This window comes from Myotis lucifugus, unplaced genomic scaffold (assembly GCF_000147115.1).
Source record: "Myotis lucifugus unplaced genomic scaffold, Myoluc2.0 scaffold_394, whole genome shotgun sequence".
In the NCBI taxonomy this organism is placed as follows: Eukaryota; Metazoa; Chordata; class Mammalia; order Chiroptera; family Vespertilionidae; genus Myotis; species Myotis lucifugus.
The window spans coordinates 279,897-299,110 of record NW_005871442.1 but is presented as its reverse complement, the minus strand read 5'-3'; the positions used below and the strand labels follow the sequence as shown (position 1 = coordinate 299,110).

General features: G+C 54.3%; 1 protein-coding gene across 1 annotated transcript in view; it reads left to right on the top strand.

Annotated features, from left to right (window-relative positions):
* SLIT3 (slit guidance ligand 3) overlaps positions 1-19,214 on the top strand; it is a 481,227-nt gene that overhangs the window by 393,782 nt on the left and 68,231 nt on the right. Inside the window, 3 exon segments of the mRNA XM_023743480.1 lie at positions 10,061-10,132; positions 15,074-15,145; positions 18,575-18,646. Of these exon segments, the coding sequence (XP_023599248.1) occupies positions 10,061-10,132; positions 15,074-15,145; positions 18,575-18,646 (216 nt within the window).

Genomic DNA, 19,214 nt, shown 5'->3' with positions numbered 1-19,214 from the left:
TCCTATAGGCTTCCCAGCTGTGCCAGTCAGTGCTCAGGAGCATGGACTAGCCCTAGCTGGTTTGGCTTACTGGTTAGAGTGTCAGCCCCAGGACTGAAGGGTCACAGGTTCGATCCCTGGCTCTGATTGGGGCACGTGGGAGGCAACCAATCGATATGTCTCTTACATCGCTCTCTCTCTCTCGCTCTCTCTCTCTCTCTTTCTTGTCTCTCTCCTCCCTTTCACTCTCTCTAAAAAACAATGGGGGGGAAATACCCTCTGGTGAGGATTAACAAACAAACAAAAAAAGAGCACAGACTCTAGAGCAGTAAGTGATGGCCCGTGTAGCCCACCTATGACTGTAAATGAAGTTTTATTGGAACACAGCCACGCACGCTTGTTTACGTACCGTGCATGGCTGTGCGGGGAAGGCAGGGGTGAGCCGTTTGGCCCAGCAGCCTGATATGCCCTGTTTGGTCCTTTGTAGTAGAAGTTTGCCAGCCCCCTGGAGCCCCCTGGCTCCCCCCTTTACTAAGGGGGGAGGGGGAGAACTTCGGGCAAAAGGATTGCTCTTTCTCATCTTCAGTTTTCTCTTCTGTAGTAACATGACGATTACATATCCCCGATGGCTCACTGTGAAACTGAACGGAATGCTTTGTGTGAGCTCTGCATGCGATCCGAGCACGTGGGCAGTGCCCGGACGGTGGTATTGGGGAGAACCCGGGAGCTGGTGTCACAGCAACGCCCTTGAGCCCGAGACTGAGCCCTTTCAGATCCGATGGTCGTCCTCTAGACAGTCTTTACGTGGGGACAAGATGGTGCATGTTCGTGTGTGTGCACAGATCTCCCAATTCCCAGTAACATAGGTTTGCCCACATAGCTCCACCTCATCCCTCTTCCCTCTGCTGAGAACATGGTTCGCATCTCATTCTGGATCGAGCGGAGGGGCAGTCAGCATTGACCCCAAGATCACGCTATATGACAATAACTGTTTCATTTTCTACATTCACCTTTGGGCGACTTTATTAAAAACATGATTAAATGAGACCCTCCTACTGAAAACATCATTAGATAAAATCCCTCCAAATAAGAGGCACACATTTCCCTCATTTCTCTGCTTTATCTCCTCTTCCTCTTTCTCCTCTTTCTCCTCTTCCTCCTCTGCATGCCCTGTGTTCCCAGCGATGGCCATTGACTCGTCCATTCATACATTCCTTTAACAAATATCTATTGTGGGCTCACTGTGTTCCAGTCATTGTTCTGTACTTGGGGAGCATCAACAAGTAGATAAAATTTCTGCTTTCACGGTGCTTGCATTCCGGTGGTGGGGAGAGTGTGACACACAATAAACAAAGCAGAGTAAATTAGATAAAATGCCAGAAGGTGGTAGGTTCTATGGAAAAAACAAGGAAAGGATGTGAGGTAAATGAGACCCCAAAAAGTGAATGTCTGGAGGAAGAGTGTTGTGCAGAGGCCCTGAGGTAGGGGTGTGCCTGGTGGGCCAGAGTGGAGGGAACACAGTGGGGAGTGTTGGGGGATGACTCAGGGGGGTAAGAGGGACCAAATCCTGGAGGCATTTTAAGGACTTTGATTTCACCCTGATTGACTTACAACCATGGAGCTCCAGTTTCTTCTTTCTCCATCTGCTTTGCCAGCTTGTCTCTGATTTCCTTTGACACTTTCCTCCCCAGCCCCAGTGGACACAATCCGTGCCTCCACACCCTTCCTGTAGCCAGGAGCTAGCTAGCCCAGTGTCCCTTTAACCTGATACCCTCGCCTTCTGAGCCTTCACCCACCTTCACTCAGCCCTCAGCCTTCCTTTCAGCAAGAATCCACAAGGACTTCCCTCACGCGTGACTGTGACTCTCCCTCACTCCTCCCCGTCCCCGGCTCTGGCCTCGAAGGGCCCTCTTCCCGTGGAATTCCCTTAGATCTCCGCGCCTCTTCTGCTCATACCTCATGCTCATTCTCTTTATTCTTGTCCTTATCTCTTCCCTTTCTGCACCCTGTTCCCTTCTTTTCTCCTTCCCGTGATTCATTCCCCCCCACGTGCCCCTCTCTCTCCCCACCATGGTCTTCCCACTTCTCCTCCCAGCCACATTCCTCTCGCCACCCAGCTAACCTTTGCTCTTCTTTACAAGAGCCCGCCCCCTTCCCTCTCCATTGTGCGAAGGTAGGACCCTGGCCCTCCCGAGATGGATGGGTGTTCAAGACAGGATTCCTGCCAACAGCATGTCGTTTCAGATTCCCACGGACCCTTCCTTTCTGCCCCATCTGCCAGGTTTTCTCTTTGGCAGGTCCCCCCTTGACCAGGCCTCAAACCACAGCCGATGAAAGAGGCCAGTCGAGGAGGTCAAGCTGTAACCGTCAGCCCCCTCCCCACCCCTGACTCAGGAGCTCGGAGCCTGCCCCCCTCCTCGCCTGCTCCTCGTCTCTGAACCTTGGAGGCACACAGCTCAGGTGTGTGGGCGAGAACTTGGAGATATCCGTGTAGGAGGTGGGACGCAGGCAGGCCAGGCCATAGCCGGGCTGTTGAGCTGGCATCTGGACATCGAATTTTAGAGGGGATGTTAACAAGCTAGAGCAGTGGTTTCCAAAGGGCTCCCTAGTTAGTACTGAATCTTTTCTTATTTAGAATAAACTGAGAAAAATAAGGCCAACTTGATGTTTTTCCATTGAGCAAAAATATTCTACTTAAAGGAAGGTCCTTTATTATAAATTCCTGGACTTTCTTATTCTGTTGTTATTGTTGTTATTAAAAAATACCCTTGCCCTAGCCGGTTTGGCTCAGTGGATAGAGTGTCGGCCTGCGGACTAAAGGGTCCCAGGTTTGATTCCAGTCAAGGGCACATGCCCGGGTTGCGGGCTTGATCCCCAGTAGGGGGCATGCAGGAGGCAGCCAATCAATGATTCTCTCTCATCATTGATGTTTCTTTCTCTCCCTCTCCCTTCTCTGAAATCAATAAAAATATATATTTTTTAAAATATCTTTTATTTTATAAAGTAATGGCCACTGAAAATAGAATATGTGTGAGTGTGTATGTCTTAAATGTGTTTAATTATATATGTAATTATTATATAATTGTAGATGCATGTTTCTATATAAATATGTATTATGTCTCACACAGAGAGGAAGAGAGAGATTGCCTTAATTGGCAAAATAAAAGCTCTTTAACCACTTAGCCTATAAAATCCAAAAATCTGCGAATGACCGGCCTAGCTAGAGTGTTTCCAAAAATAAGCAACTGCAAACAGCAGCCAGGTTCTTAAAAGTGTAGGCCAGGGATGCAGGCAAACCCCCACATTCTAGCTGCAACCCTGACTTTTCGCCATCGGCAAATAACCTTTCTGAGTCTTGGTTTTCTCAAATGGAAAGCAGAGGCTACCGGTACCCTCTTACTGATCCTTGTGGGGGTGAGTGAATGGATGCTGTCACATGCTTAGCCTTGGGTCTGGCACATGAGATACGCTGCCTTAGCAACGATTGCTGTCACTTTACTACTACAATTAGTACTACTGCTGTTGCTATGGCCACCACTTTTATTAGGCATGGGGAGAGGTTAGAAACCATGTTATAGGAGCTGGACCTACCTGTACCAGAGGTCCCTCCGTAAAGCTAAGCCAGTTTTTTGAAAGTTAAGGGAAAGAATAGATTAAGTTTGAGAGAATAGGCTGGCGAACTAGACTAGCCACTTGCATGATGAATTGAGCCTGGAGGTGGCTCACCTCCACGCAAATGTATGGGGACTTGAAAATAAGGTTTCCCCTGCCCCTGCTGCCCTGGGGCACCCAGACCCACCAGACAGATTGCCCAGGACTTCTCCTGCTGCATTTGCCTCATTCCCTTCTGCGATGCAATGAAGCTGAAGCATCAAAGTCGGTGAGGCGAGACTCTATGGTTGGGGGAGAGAACTTTAGGGGAAACCTGCTCCTCCTAAAGGCAACAAAGCCGGTGCTCAGGGTCCTGTGTGGCGGCTCAAAGGTCTTTCAAGCCGCTGAAATGCATCGCCTCGGCAGGGAGAGAAGCCCAGCAGGTGGGGGAGGCTGACAGATGAGAAAAACGGGAGTGGAGAGTGAAACTGCAGGCTGCACCCCAGGATGACTGGGAAGTGTCTGATTTATCATCCCAAAGTCAGCCGAATGTGACTTCTTCTCCTTCTGCCGCCTCGTGTTCACAGCCACCTCCACAACCCATCCTTCTCCCTCTCCCTCGGGATGCTGGGCACCAAGTCAGACTTTGTGCTCCCGACTCTCAATTCTTAGCTGGTAGTGATGCTCTTAACCTTGGGAGGGGTTCCGTGCTCGCCAACCTTTTGGGTTGGGAGGAGCTCCTCTCGTGCAAGGCCATCTGGCAGCCTCTTTTAGGTTCTTTTCAGAGGCAGAGCAGCTCGGAGGAGTGTGTGCTGGTCTCCCCCCACAGCAGAGCCAGTTCCTCTAAAAATAGCTCTCTTCCCCAGAGCCCACAGTGAGACGGTTCACAGCAAACGTTCCTCGTTCCTCGAAACGGAGGAGCTCCTGGCCGGCCGTTCCTGCTGCTCCCGCTCGCTTCTCTGACCAGCTCCAGCCCCCAGCAGGGACAATTCTGGGGAAAGCCCGATCCCCCATGTTTCCTGTTCTGTCACCTTCAGCCCACCTCCTGGGTCCTCGGGGCTGCAGAGGGGCCGTCTGCACCCGGAGCCCCGTCTTCTTCCACTTCTGCTCCGTACCCCGCAGTGTCCGCCAGTGCCTCGGGCCTTCGCTAGGACAGGACAGTGTGTCTGGTGGGAAAGGCTATGGTGGGCTTCGGGGTCAATTATAAGTGAAAGCATCTGGGGGGAAGCCGCCCCACTCTCCACCTAGCCTCACCTCAACCCCGGTGTCCTTCTGGGCTGGGGAGACAGCTGCTTCACAAAAGCAAATATCCCCTCCCCCATGACCCTGTCTGCTGGGGATTTGAAAAGAGAGAAAGAACTGAACAACAGAAACAGAAAAGCAGCCAATAGAACAAAAAGGCTGAAGGGCTCTGGAAATCGCTGACACCAGTGATTCTTCTAATGCCCTGAGAGCCCCAGGTTTCTGGGGGTCTGCCACGGGAAGGGGGGTGGGGAGTGGGGGGCAGGAGGAAAAGGGGAAGCCAATCAGGCAGCAGGATAATGCAGAGCCTTGGGATAAATCGTCCTGGGTGTGAATTCCGGCTCCGCCTCTTACTTGGGGCATGTTTCTCTAACATCTCCTGCCTCACCCAGTTCCCCCCTTTGAAAAATGGAGCTCATGGTATCTGCTAGAGATTTTCTATGAAGATTAAATAACAACATGTAGAAAGTAGCACAATGTTTGGAATCTAAATGAGATCTAAAAAGAAAAATCTTATGGGCATGTATACATATAGCCCATGATAGAATGATTAGGCTGAAGTTCCCACACTGTTTATTCTTCATTCATTTTTTCTAAGATGAAAAAAAAATGTCCCCTGCTGGAGGCCTCTGAGCATGTGCATATAGTAGGAGCAGACTCGGCTCTGCGTCGGTCCCTCTGTTCCCGCCGGTGACGCCAGGTGTTCTGCAGAGCAGCTTAGCAATGGCTCAGGCCACAGATGCCTGCATCCTCATCCTGCTGTTACCAAGCATACACACTCGGTGGGGATGTCAGGACTCACTGCTGGTCTGCAGAACCACCAGGAGCAGAGGTAGAGAAAGGGAGAGGCCAGCAACATGACCTTGACGCGACCTCCCCTCAGCCCTATTCCAGGCGCAGAGGAGCACCAGGAATGGGGCCTCTGGGCTCTGCAATGTTGCCTTTCTCCGACGGCCCAGGGTGACCTTGGGGAAGGACACACATGGAATTTCCTTCCTTTAGCAGGACCTGGACATCGAGCAAGAGTTCCCAAGTCCAGGGAAGACTAGAGATGGAAAGACTAGAACCACTGCAAGCTCTCACGAAGGTGACTTCTGGGAGTGGGCAGTGTAGCCCAGGGTGAAGAATGCAGGCATTGGCACCAGACCACTCTAGGTTCCATGCAGGCTCTGCCATTTACCAGCAACTTGGCATCAGGCAAACTGGCCTCTTTGTAGCACGATTTCTTCGTCCATAAAATGGGTATATTAATATTACCATTGCCTTGCTGGGTTGTGGGAAGAATGAATGAGCCCACGTGTGACGAGCACAGTGTCTGACAGAAAGCCTCAGTAGATGGTGGCTGTTCATCGTCTGCACTGCCTCAACCACATCACCGCCAGGGGTCCAGCCCAGCTGCAGGCCCTCTCTGCCAGGCGACTGGCAGCCCCAGGCAGTCTCCCTGGCATGGTGTTGACTTACGTGTGGCTAGAAATATATTGTGTTCAGTGGTGAGTTTGCAAGTGACAGATCATTAAGGCAGCACCTAGTAACTAGGGCAAATCGATGCAGACCGCGCATGGCTGAAATCCCCGTCGGGTGTTCCCGGCGTTTTACTGGGTGGAAGAGGCTCGGATGTTTGATCTGTGTTTGTTTTTATGCCGGTTCTATCAGATCAGCTGGCAGCCTGAAGGGTGTTTGCCAGACAAAGAAAGACACACGTGCCAGTTAAGTGAGTCCTAAAACAGCTATTGGCTTCAGACGCATCCCTGAGTGTGCCGGGTTTTGCTGATGTTAATGCTGCTTTTGTCCTCCGCTCTGAGTTTTTGTCGCTGGGAGTACGCATCTTTGCACGCTTGTTGCCGGCTGTAGGACTGGGCCCTGTGTCACCACCACCAGGGGTACCTGCCGCATAGAGGCGGGTGTGCGCACAGCCTTGCTCCCTGATGGAAGGGCCGTTTCCCCGGGGATGGGCACGGGCAGTGACTAAAAGAATGTAGAGGCCTCAGCTCCAAGGGCCTTCGGCACAGCTCAGTGACGGAGACGCGGCTCTCGAGCCGGTGAAACTGAGCGTGCGTCCCGCCGTAGCTCTTCCCGGCTCCATGAATCTGGACAAGGGACATAATATCTCCGAGCCTCAGTTTCCTCCTGTTTGAAGTGGACATGGCAGTAGTGCGTAGGGTCCGCCTCCTAGTTAATTGTTATTAGACAAGCCTTGTTGAACTCAGCCTAATACCTGCCTTCTAAGCACTGATGCTGCTATTATGGCTACCCTGGCCTTTACATTGAAGTGGCTGACTATTCACAGCGACCCACCCCTCCCCAAGACAAACTCTGATGCCGCTGGGGCGACGTTAACCTGCGACTCCTGGCCTTGGCATCTCTGTGGAGTTGGGTGCCCAGCCAGCACCCACAGCAGCACCCACAGCGGTAACAGCAGAGAAAAGACCCTCCCCAGAGTGCGAGTCCCGAGAGTAGGGGGGGCACAGCCACGTCCCTGCAGGTTAACAGGCTCAGATCAGAACTCTTTGTTCTTTGTTCAAAAATCACACCTTTGCACTCTGTGTGCATATGTTATGCACATTCAGCTCGCTCTTCCCTCTTCCCGCATCTCCCTCAGCCTTTGCACAAAATACCTGCTGCTGCAGAGGCTGTGTGGCGTCTCAGAAGGGGCCCTGGCCTCCTAACCCCTCAGACTTTCCGGTGACTTCAGGCCTCAGTTTCCCCTTTTCCTAGACGCTGGAGAGGCAGTGTGATCAGTGGGCAGGAGCAGAGGCGTGTCAGTGCTGCCCCCACCGGCTCCGTCACTTTGGACAGATGGTTCCCTCTCGGCTTTGCTTCCCTCATTCACAAAACAGGGCCCAACCGCTTGCCTAGGCAGAGTAAGGATGAAAAGAGACAATGGACATAAATCAACTCCACTCCATACTAAACAACAGCTCTTCCTGGATGGTAGCAATGAAGCTCGGTTCCGTGATGGACCGTCTGGAGCTGGATTAAACCACCAGCTGATTCAACCCCTGGGGGGCAGGTGTCCCCTCCTGCTCATGGACTTGTCCCTCCCTCCGCCTTGCACCTCCCCTAAGTGGAGGTACGTGATTAGGAACCGCACGCCCCGCGCTGACCTGACTTGCACGGGCTCTTGGCCCCCAGCCAGGAGCAGCGGGTCGTGTCATCTTGCAAAGCTGAGAGGCAGTGGCTCCCTCCTGAGGCACCATCAGCCGCAATCGCTCGCCCAAGTGGCAGTGGAATCTCAGGATTCCTGGAGAGCAGTTGCCACTTGCCTGGCGGCCCCAGAGACCCACAGAGCTGCTGTCTGAGCTGAGAAAACCCTGCTGAACTCTGCTTATCTGGAGAACGCCAATGTCCTTGGAACTGCTCAGCCAAGGCGGCCTGCCTGAGTGGCCTAGGTGGGTGGCTGTGAGACCAGGCCTCTGAGACCTCGTGGCATCTCTGTGGCTCACTGTGAGCCAGCCAGGTCCCTGCCCAGCCAGCCTGCGCCCACGTGCCCCACGGCGCACACTCCCCGCCCCTCCAGCGGCCGCAAAGGCTTTCTCAGCAGACCGTGCAGTCTCGTCTGCACACTCTTCACCCGGCAGCCTGGAATGATCTGTCCCGATGCTCCCTCTCTGCTCCCTCCACCCCTCCTTCTCCCCTGCCTCCCCCTCCCTCTGGCCTGGGGAGTGATTTGTCTGTGTTATGGGTCGGCCTGACAAACCCTTCCCCATTAGCAGCCGAGATGTTGTTTGAAATGGGAAAATTGCTGGCAAACTGCTCCATTAGCCGTTCCAGTAACAGATACTCTGTTCCCCAATGAAGATGAGATCGCAGAGGCACAAATTAATACGACTGTCTCCCCCACTCTGCCGCGGGGATTACTCTTCAAGATGAATAGGTTCGTCCCAGCCAGGAGTGTGCAGCCCCCAGACGTGGCCTCGGAGGGAGCCGGTTCCTCCCGTGGCTTCCTCTTACCCCTCCCCCGCCCCACACACACACACCTTTCCTTGTGTCTTCCAGCTGAGGTTTGGGGAGCCTCCCCGCCGAATGAGGAGGTGATGAAAAGATCTGCACCTCGGAGACGAGGGAGATGGATGAGGGGAGAGGCTGCGTCCTCAGCCTGGGCCGGGCCATCATTCATCAGCTCTAATAGGGGCCGCCGCCCGCCCAGGCCCTTTCCCACCACACCTGTTCCTGGTGACAGGAAGTCATTTGAGAGACAAAAGAATAAAGAATGGAAGTGAGCGCTCGCTCCCCACGGCCCCTTCTCTTCCACAGAAGCTCTGGGCCCTGGGCCTGCAGCAGCTCTCGTCTTCCCAGAGTAACAGGAGAGGACGCTTTTCAGGGGAGTCTGTAAGATGTGAGAGCCCTGGATTCGAGCAGCAGCCCAGGGCCGTGAGAGGTCCAGCCAGGTCCCCTGACGTCTCCAGGATGTCAGGGAGCCAGCTTGATGAATGTCAGGCAGGAGCTAAAGATGGGAGGCCTCTTTCTCCACAGATTGAAAAACCCAGGAATAGCCCGGCCAGTGTGGCTCAGTGGTTGAGCATCAACCTATGAACCAGGAGGTCATGGTTCAATTCGTGGTCAGAGCACATGCCCAGGTTGCAGGCTCCATCCCCAGTAGGGGGCGTGCAGGAGGCAGCTGATGGATGATTTTCTCTCATCATAGATGTTTCTATCTCTCTCTCCCTCTCTCTTCCTCTCTGAAATCAATAAAGATATTTAAAAAAAACAGAAATAAATAGAGTCATTAGACTATTCACCTGAAACTAACATAATGTTATATGTCAATTATTCCTAAAAAAAAAAAAAAAAGAAAGAAAGAAAAAGAAAAGAAAAGAAACCCAGACATGAAGTCAGCCACTGTGTGCCTGTCCAGGACCCCATAGCAGGGTGGCAGTTCTACGAGAATAGTGACACACTTCCACCAAGCAGGGCTGGCCCGGTCCTTCGCTTTTAACTCTCTTCTCTCTTCCCTGACTTCCCCGCTCTATCTGTTACCCCAAGAGCTTTTTTCTGAAGAAGCTGCTGCCTCTGGAGCCAGCTTACAATGAGCAGGAACCCGTCCTCGGGGGATGTCACCTCTTCTAGCCCCAGGCGGGTGCTCCATGCAGCAGAACACCCCTCTCTGGCTTCTGCACGGTGCCTACCTGGCCTCCTTGACCCAGAATGTGCGCCACCTGGTGGGAGAGACCCTCCTGCCCTCAGCGCCCTCAGCGACCCCTGGTGAAGGGCAGACGGTTAATTGACTCTCCTCTGCTCTGTTTCCCAGACGCCTGGAGCAGAACTCCATCAAGTCCATCCCTGCCGGAGCATTCACCCCATACAAGAAGCTGAAGCGAATGTGAGTCTCCACCCAACACAAACGAGCCCACGCGTGTTCAGTTTGGGGGTAGCATGTCATGTGTGGTGGGCAGCCTGCTCAGGTGACAGGCTGTGTCACGTTTGCCCGGGCAGTGCCCGAAGCCTGGGAGCTAAGGTTCAGCAGTGCTGCGTTCCGACGGGAGGTAAAAGGGTCTTGACACCCACACACCTGGTTGGACAGTGAGGGCCGCTCCAACGAGAGCAAAGGAAATGGTCTGGGCGGGGGTGGAGCTCCTTTGGCCTAAAAACGCCGTCACCTTTCCTATCGCTCCCCAGCTTTGAGATGTGGACCTAGTGTAGGAGTTTCCGTGGAAGGTGGCAGTGGCCGTGTCATTCTGCAGCACTGTCACCAGCATTGCTACCACCACACACAGCCACTCAACAAACACCCGCTGGGGATAAAGAGCTGGGTTAGAGTCTGTGGTCGGCGTGTGAACTGAGGTGGTGTTGCTCTCATGGGGCCTCCATATCTGTGAGAGCACAGACATTAACCTCAGCCCTGGAAATTGCTACACACAGAAAGTAAAACAAGGGAAGGGAAGGCACAGAGAGTGATGGTGGGTGGGCTTCAGGGGGTTTGTCCTGAAGGCCAATATGTGCAGGTGGCCGAGTAGAGGAAGTGAGTCATGCCAGGCTCGGGGGAAGGATGCGTAAAAGGCCGTGGCAGTGTGCATGGGTGTTAGTGCAAGGGAATGTGGGTGGGGGAGTGTGCAATGGGGATTGTGCATGGAGAGTGTGTGTGTGGAGTGAACAAGGGGAGTATGCATGGGGAATGAGTAAGGAATGAAGTGGGTGTTGGAGAGGCGGGTAAGGCCTAGATCCCATGGACCCTTCCAGTGGTTCTCAACCTTCTGGCCCTTTAAATTCAGTTCCTCATGTTGTGACCCAACCATGAAATTATTTTCGTTGCTACTTCATAACTGTAATGTTGCTACTGTTATGAATCATAATGTAAATATCTGATATGCAGGATGGTCTTAGGCGACCCCTGTGAAAGGGTCGTTCGACCGCCAAAGGGGTCACGACCCACAGGTTGAGAACCGCTGCTTTAGACTATGGTAAGACCTTTCTATTCTTTCTAAGTGAGATAAGAAGGGTCTTATCCTCCAGCTCTATGACGTGCCATGATTACCCCACCATCGCCGTGACCACCTTAACCAACATCACTGCCACCACAACAGGCTCAACACCTGGCGCACCAGACCTCTGCCCCTTCCCTCCCACGGAGAGCACGATGGCCCTCCTCCCGCTGTTGAGGCAACGTCGGCACCGCCCTCCCCATCACATGGCCCCGTGAGCACTGCTCTGTGAGCCACCAGACCTGGGCCCTCTGCAGGGGCTAGTAGGGTTCAGAAATGGCCCATCTATCCCCGTCATAGCTAAGAATCTGGGGAGGGGGACAGGTGACGCCGCTCCCTCTTCCAGGCTAAGAAATCATTATTACAGCTCAGCCATCACAGCGCCGTTTCCACTGCACTTACTCCCGCTGGCCCCACAGAGCGAGGAGAGAGGCAGGGGATGTGCATGGATTGGCTGTGCCCTTCCACTCGGGGCTGAAGCAGCCATTTCCCTGGAGGACGAGGCCCACGTTAAAGAGGTTAAGTGCCCGCTGACTCCTTTTATGTCAAAAATAAACACCCGGCGAAGTGGTGGCACTGATAGGCTTCACCCTCAGATCTCAGGAAGCCAACTCCCCATCTCCCTGGAAATCCAAACCAAACAGGCTCTTCTCCTGGTGCAATTCCAGGAGTGGAAGCCGGCCTAATGAGGCAGCCCTCGCACGCTCTCCCCTCCCCTTGGCAGCATTCCTGCCGGAGGAGCTGGATAAATATAGGCCTTAATATTTAAAACCCTGGCCCATTAATCTCCTGGCTCCCTGCCTCCCCAGCTCGCTCTCCATAACTACCCCCCCCAATTCATTTTTAAAGCCCAGCTTGATTATGCAGCCAGATAGTAATTTCAGTGACAAATGACAAGTTCAGTCCCTGCCCCAGCCTATATCTCTTGCATGATTTAAGTTCCTGCTCTACTTTTTGGTGAAGTCCAGGTAATTTAGAGCTGGGCTGTATGTTACTGCCCTGTCTTCCTCCTGTTGGATGTGCCATGATCTGTGTATGCAAACTTCAGAAGGCCTTCTCAGCCACGGCCTGGGAAGGGACTCTAACTTCCGATCACTCTTATTGAGGCCCTTCTTCCCCAAGGGAATGGTAGGGAAGAGAGACCGCTTAGCATTTCTCTAACAGAAGTCCAGAAACTCCTGCTGACATGCGATGGCTTAGGGGGAAGCGGGACGCCTGGTGAGGACGGATTTTAAAACCCTAAGCGTGAATTCCTCCTAGGTGTTCGTGGCAAGTTTGTCTCTATGATCCAACAAACCCAGGTTTCCCCTCATCCGCATCCTTCTCTTATCTCTAATAATAAGACGACGGTGAAGAATTCTGCCTGAATGAGTGGCTTTGTTCCCACCCATTTCTAGTGGTCAGCTTAGTGTAGCAGCATTTCCAGATAAAAACCTGTATCCAGGTAGAGAAGCCATTTTTAGAGAAAGTTAGAGGCACCGGAGAGGACCCTGGGCCTTACGGGGTTGGGTAGCTGGTGGGCCTGACCCTGGGGACACACCTGTGCTGCTTGGCCGGGACGTGCTGAGCTCTCCATTTGCACCATCTCAGGCAGAGCAGCGTCCCACGGGCTCCGGCTCGCCTGTCACACACCTTTCTTTCCCGCTGACCCCTGTCGGCCCTGGAATCGGCTACTTCGGTCCCAAACTGCCTGGGAAGGCCACGCCCTCTCAGCCTTTGCGTTTATAAGTCCCAGGAGACTGGGTGGGTCTGAGACTGACCAGATTCTAGGACACTGTGGCCTAAGGTCTGACTCAGGGGCCACCTGCATGGACAGCACCTGGGAATTTGTAACATATGCAGATTTCTTACCCCAACTCCCCAGCCAACCCAGTTAGAGTCTGCCTTTTAATAAACGCCTCCATGACGCTTTTGAGGTTGAGGACCACCGGTCGAGAGTGACCCAGACACCCAGAGTCTGCTCTGGGGCCACCCTGGGTGGGTTGGGAGGGGCCGAGCACGGAGACAGGCGGGCACCCTCAGCCGTTCCCCGTTGCCTTCCTGTCCAGCACCGCTGTGAGCCGGGGGGACGTCTAGGATCAGGAGAAACAACAGCAATGAAATAGTTGCTCTCAGACCTGAACGCAGACCTTGTGTGCTTGCCTGAAATTCCTTGCTAGGCAGCGGTGCTGAAGGTGAGCGAGCTTAGGATAATCCGGGCATTTGCTTGTTAAGACCCTTAGACAAAAATGGAGCGCCTGAGGAAAGCCGGGTTAAGCCAGCGAGCTCGCAGGCACAATCTGTGGATTTGTCAGAGGCCGTCTCGGCAGCTAAAGAGATAAGCCCGCAGCGCTGCCCAAGACGCCTGACCTGTGAAGTGTCTTTCAACCTGCAGGCCTTGGAGACGGGAGGGGAGGGGAGGGAGCGAGGCCGGTGAGGGGGCGGCAGGGCTCTGAGGCTGTTGGAGGGAGAGAACCAGGGCAGGATGTGCAGGAGGCAGTAGCTCAGGAATCAGCTTCGATGTGCTTTCTTCTTCCTATTCCCATCTCCTCGTTGACCTGCCAAGACCCCAGCTAGCCCTCTTCTGCACAAGAGCAAGGACCTATTGATTTGTTTTGTTAGAGGGAAAGAGCGGGAGAGGTTCCTTGTCGCTGAGATTGGAGCATCTCCCTGTCCAGCGATGGGGGCCTGAGGCCATCCCAGAGCCAGTGACCTGAGAGACAGTCTTCCTCCATGAAGAGCCATTAGCAAGAGCTCGAGGCCGGTGCGCAGAGGTCCCTGGGATGCTCAGAGGTCCCTGGGATGCTCAGAGGTCCCTGGGATGCGCAGAGGTCCCTGGGATGCGCAGAGGTCCCTGGGATGCTCAGAGGTCCCTGGGATGCACAGAGGTCCCTGGGATGCTCAGAGGTCGCTGCCCTGGGATGCTCAGAGGTCGCTGGGATGCTCAGAGGTCCCTGGGATGCTCAGAGGTCGCTGGGGATGCTCAGAGGTCCCTGGGATGCACAGAGGTCCCTGGGATGCTCAGAGGTCGCTGGGATGCACAGAGGTCCCTGGGATGCTCAGAGGTCGCTGGGATGCTCAGAGGTCCCTGAGATGCTCAGAGGTCCCTGGGATGCTGGAACACAGCAGCCTCCTGCTCTGAGGAGGCCCCAAAGCCCCTCCACCAGCCAGGCCAGGCCAGCTGCCTTCTCACACAGCCTGCCTCTCGCTCACAGTGTCACAAAGCCTGGACGTCATGGGCCTGAGGCTGCTCCTGTGCAGGGAGCACTGCCCGCGCCAAGTCCAGGTCTCAGCGCCGTCTTGTGGGACCCTCTTGATGAGGTACCCACATGGCTGGAGGATGCCCTGAGCCAAGTGAAGCCTCAAGTCCTGCTCAGAGCCTCGCAGGTCAAGGAGGAAATGTCACTGGGGAGGTGAAATGACTCAGGACTTTTGGGGAGAAAAATGAGCGTTTGCTGAGGCATGAGGTAGAACGGGCCACTTAGAGGACCCCTGGCCTGTGTTGGGTGGGGCCGGTTCTGCTTCATTTGTGCTGTCATTGTTGGCAGTGTGACCTGGACAAGGCCCTGATTTGACTGGGCGCAGTTTCCCACCTGCCAAAGGAGGGCTTGCATGTGCAAAGCCCATCGAGGGCAGGTGCCAGGGGTGGGCGTGTTTGAAGTCAGGAGAGTGAGATGCATGCAGTACATTCCGTGTATTTTGACTTGAATGGTCTTGAAGCCCTTCTCTTGCACTCTGATTAAATAAATTGGTTGGTGAATTAGTTCTCACCGTTTTGAATACCCGAAATGCTCGATTCGCATGTAGGAATGGCCGTTATACCTCTGAGCCACGTTCTCAGACTCTCACGTTCATGTTTTTAGAGACATCAGCAAGAACCAGATATCGGACATCGCTCCCGATGCCTTCCAGGGTCTGAAATCGCTCACGTCGCTGTAAGTGCGGAGTAGTTGCCAGGGATGGGGGGAGGGGTGGGGGGAAATACATCCATCGTTTTCAGGAGGCTTTGTCAAGGCTTTATGTTCCTTTACACACTTGTGGCAGCCTGGTAAGGGAAACAAATATTTCTTCAGGGGAAATTGATCTTGGGGAATATTTCTACAACCCAAATGCATTATTTCTATCGATTAACTGCCCAGCAGCCTTCCCAGTTATTGGCTTTTAATTCCAATGCATCTTCTACTCTAACCACGCTCCCCCTCCCACCCTGCAGGCCTGGGCCGTGCTCTCCGGGGAGGTGGGGAGAGGCTTGTAACAGATGTTTATAACCGATGTTTATTACCCACTGCCCCACGAATGCGGCCTGGTCCAGGGAGGAGCTCATGTTCTTCCCCTGGTTTTCACACTCTTTCTCCAAACCAGCTCATGGTGTTGGAGGAAGCATCAGCCCCCCACCCGCCACAAGTCCTTCCTTCCTCCGCTTGGGAACCCTAGGGCTGCCCACTGGGTGGAACAGAAGACTTGCCTGTCCTGGGCTCAGAAACCCCCACTCCCACCCCACCCCTGGGCAGGAAGGGGCGGGGCTTTGTCCTGACTGTCAGTGACTCACCCTTGGGCACAGGGGACAGTGATACCTTCCTGCCGAATGCACACTCGGTGACAGTGGTCACAGCAACTAGAACAACCGGCAGCTCTTATTGAGCGCCTGCTGAGAGCCCTGCCGTTCCCTCCTCACAGCACCCTCTAAGACAGACTCCGTCCGAGCTCCACATAGACCGGGGAGTTTTATCGTTTCAATCCTGGCTGGATCTCTGGCATCTCAAACAGGACCTGGCACATAGTTATGGTACAAAAGAAACCTCGGTGGACAGATACATGTAATTCATCCAAAGTCCTCCGTAACCAGCGGGAGCAGCTGGATTCGGCCCCAGAATCCACGATCCTCATGCTCTGCTGCCGCAGGAGTGAGGTGAAAAGTAAACAGTGGGACACAGCAAAGGCATCACCGGTCGGTATTGCTTTTGTCCTTGTGGCCTGCCCACCAGGCAGGAGTGTGGCGGCTCAGAGGCCGGTGCCCACGCTCTGCCTGTTTGCTTCATTAACCAGTGGGCAGGTGAGAAGCTACACAGCTCCCCACCTGGCCCCACCCCACCTAGAACGTGGGAGGTGTCTCCATGCAGCCGTGGCCTTGCTGCTCGCAGAGAAAATTAGCTTCATTTATCGGGTAGGACATCTGGCTGGGATATCAGACAGGACTGCGTGTGAGATTCATGTCTGACGACCACAGAGGAGATGGGAGAGCAGCCCTGTGCCCCCAGGATCCCACCCCTGCCCCACCGGCCTGGTCCCCTGGTCTGGTTTCCCCCTGCCAGGATGTAGGAATAGTCTGAAGACAGCGAGATGCTTCGGTCCTGCAGGAAAAGAAATTCAAAATATGGTTGCCGGACTGGAAATTGGCCTGCCCCTGGCCGATTCTGAACTGTATCGGGGCCCTGTTTAAGGGAATTTCCCCCCCACCCTCACCCCCAGTTTATGCCTTCACCCCTCAGTGTCACCCTCTGTGCTGAGGAGCAGTGTGGGGACTGAGAATGGCAGTGACCTGGACAGGCAAGACCCGGGCCTCGTGGGCTTTCAACACGAACACTCAGTCCAAGCTCAGAGTGGCCACGGGAAAGGGTCGGAAAGCCTCCACCCATCCCTGTCCATTCAGTCCTTCAGCATTGATTGTGCTGGACGCCTGGCCCGTCCTCAGCTCTAGGGCCCAGTCAGGCCGCATGGCGTCACCACAGCCTGTCCTCAAGGGCTGGCGGGGAGGCCCAGAATGTTTCTACAGTAAATAAGTACGACGGGGGGCGGGGGGGGGGGGAGCAGGTTTACAGCTGTGAGTATGCAAAACACAGTTTATTCTTGTATTATTATTGGTTATTTTCTATACAAACAACTGTAAACCTACTTTCACCCCACCCTATATATCGGTAATATAACATGATATAATGAGAAGAGAGAAAGCAGTAAAAATAGCGTGACAGGTAGTGAGAAGCAGTAATCAAAATACTCAGGAGAACCTTCCCAGGGAAGAGAGGGCATGGTCAAGCTGCAGGGTGTGGAGATGGCAGCAGGAAGGGTCTGCACCCAGATGCCTCCTGGGGACCCACAGCCCCGGCCCCCTGCCCAGACCCCTGGTCCCGCCGCCCACCAGCTCTGCCGTGCGGAAGCTCGGGCATCAGGAGACGAGCAGGCAGTGACATTACGGCATTGGGCACAGTGAGCGGCGGGACGTTAATATGAATTAGAATGTGAGCCTGAGCCATCATGCTGGCTTTTATTTAGTCATTAATTTGTTGAAACATTCATGAGACACACCCGGGGGCCGAGCAAGACGCTCACTCTTCACTCCTGGTGGCGTCTAGAAAACGGGTTTGGTTGCTCTCTCCCATTTACCATCTCCTCATCCTCACATTTTACCTCCTCAAAGACACACAGCAGCCTGGATGGGGGTGAATTGTGTTCATTCAGTGCGCTTCAGGGCCCATAGGGAATTAAAACACACACACACCAAACCCTCCTCAGCTATGTTCCTTCCATCTCAGAGGAGGCCGGGCCCGAGAGGCAGCACGTCTATGCTGTGGGTGAGGCAGAGAGAGGCCCAGGGTCTTCGCGCCTGGGCCAAGGGCCAGCGGGAGCCACGGGGCACCGGCCGGAGTGGAAGACCCAGCAGCCTTCCTCCCAGCTTCCCAAGTCACCAGAGACCAGCCCAGGCCTGGACACCCTGCGTGAGGGGTGAAAGAACCCGGCGTCCTGGGTTCTGGGGGCTCAGAGGACAGGAGGAGGGCAGAGTGTAGAAGCCGCCATCCCGCCGAGCTCACAGTTCCTTGTCCCCCCTTTTTCCTGAGAGCCAGTCCCTGACTCAGCAGTCTCTGAGCCAGCTGGGCGGGACCCCAGACAGCCAGAGGCCTGTCCAGATGGACGATGGGAGGACTCCGCTCAGGATTCCCAGGATGCGATGGGAGACTGAAAGGAAACGGTCTGTGGGCTGGGCTCAGCCTGATCAATACTGAAGGGGAGCGGACACAGGGCCAGCCAGCCTCCCCCACATCGTAGTTATTGCCGGGGTGTGAGTCACGTTGGCAGGTCCGGGCGGCACCACAAAGGGACTGCTTCCTCCCACTGGGGGCCGCTTACTGGGCTGGGCTGCCCAGGAGTGAAAGCGTAGAGCCCATTTCTCCTCGCCTCCCGGGCAGCCTGTGCCCCCAGCCCAGGTGGCACTTGCGGCCACCTCCCTGGTGACGAGAAGGGATGAGGCGGATGGGGAAGGGGACTCTGACAGCCCTTCCCCCCGAGTGGCTGAGGTGGCGGCCTCCTACATGAGTGGGTCCCGGTGGCCACACATCCACGGTGACCGCCGTCTCTGCGTTCTTTTCCAGGGTGCTCTACGGGAACAAGATCACCGAGATTGCCAAGGGGCTGTTTGACGGGCTGGTGTCCCTGCAGCTGCTGTGAGTAGGAACTGGTTGCTGTGTGTGTGTCTGGGACCGTTGGCAGGCTCCGTCCTGCAAACTTGGAGCCTTGCTCCGTAGAGTCTTCTTTTGACTCTCCACCCACCAACAGGAAAAAATAAATCTGAGCTGTGCCCCTTACCTGCAGCACCTCCTTTTGTTGGAAGGAGGGCCAGGGAGTGGGCAGAGGAAGTCCAAGGTCAGTGTGAACAAACCTACAGGTTACGGCTGGGAGCCTGGCCCAGGCATAGCACTCACCATAGGCTGGGGGCTGGAGATTAGGCCCAAGCTGAATCCTACAAGGAGTAGGATCTTAGGGGCGTGTGCTAGGGACAGGGAACTAAAACATATACCAAACCCCAGTCCTGAAGCCACGGAGCTGCCGGGAGACGTGTGACCTTGAGGAGGGGGGTGAGAGAATTAGAGAGGCGCCTAATCAGTCACCGATGTGACTCCATCTGGTAAGATATGGCCGAGAGGGAAGTGTATATTTAATTTAAGGAAGATTTGTTGCCTTGAATTTTGAGCTCTGGGATTATTTATTTGCTTGTATTTCATTCTGGTCATT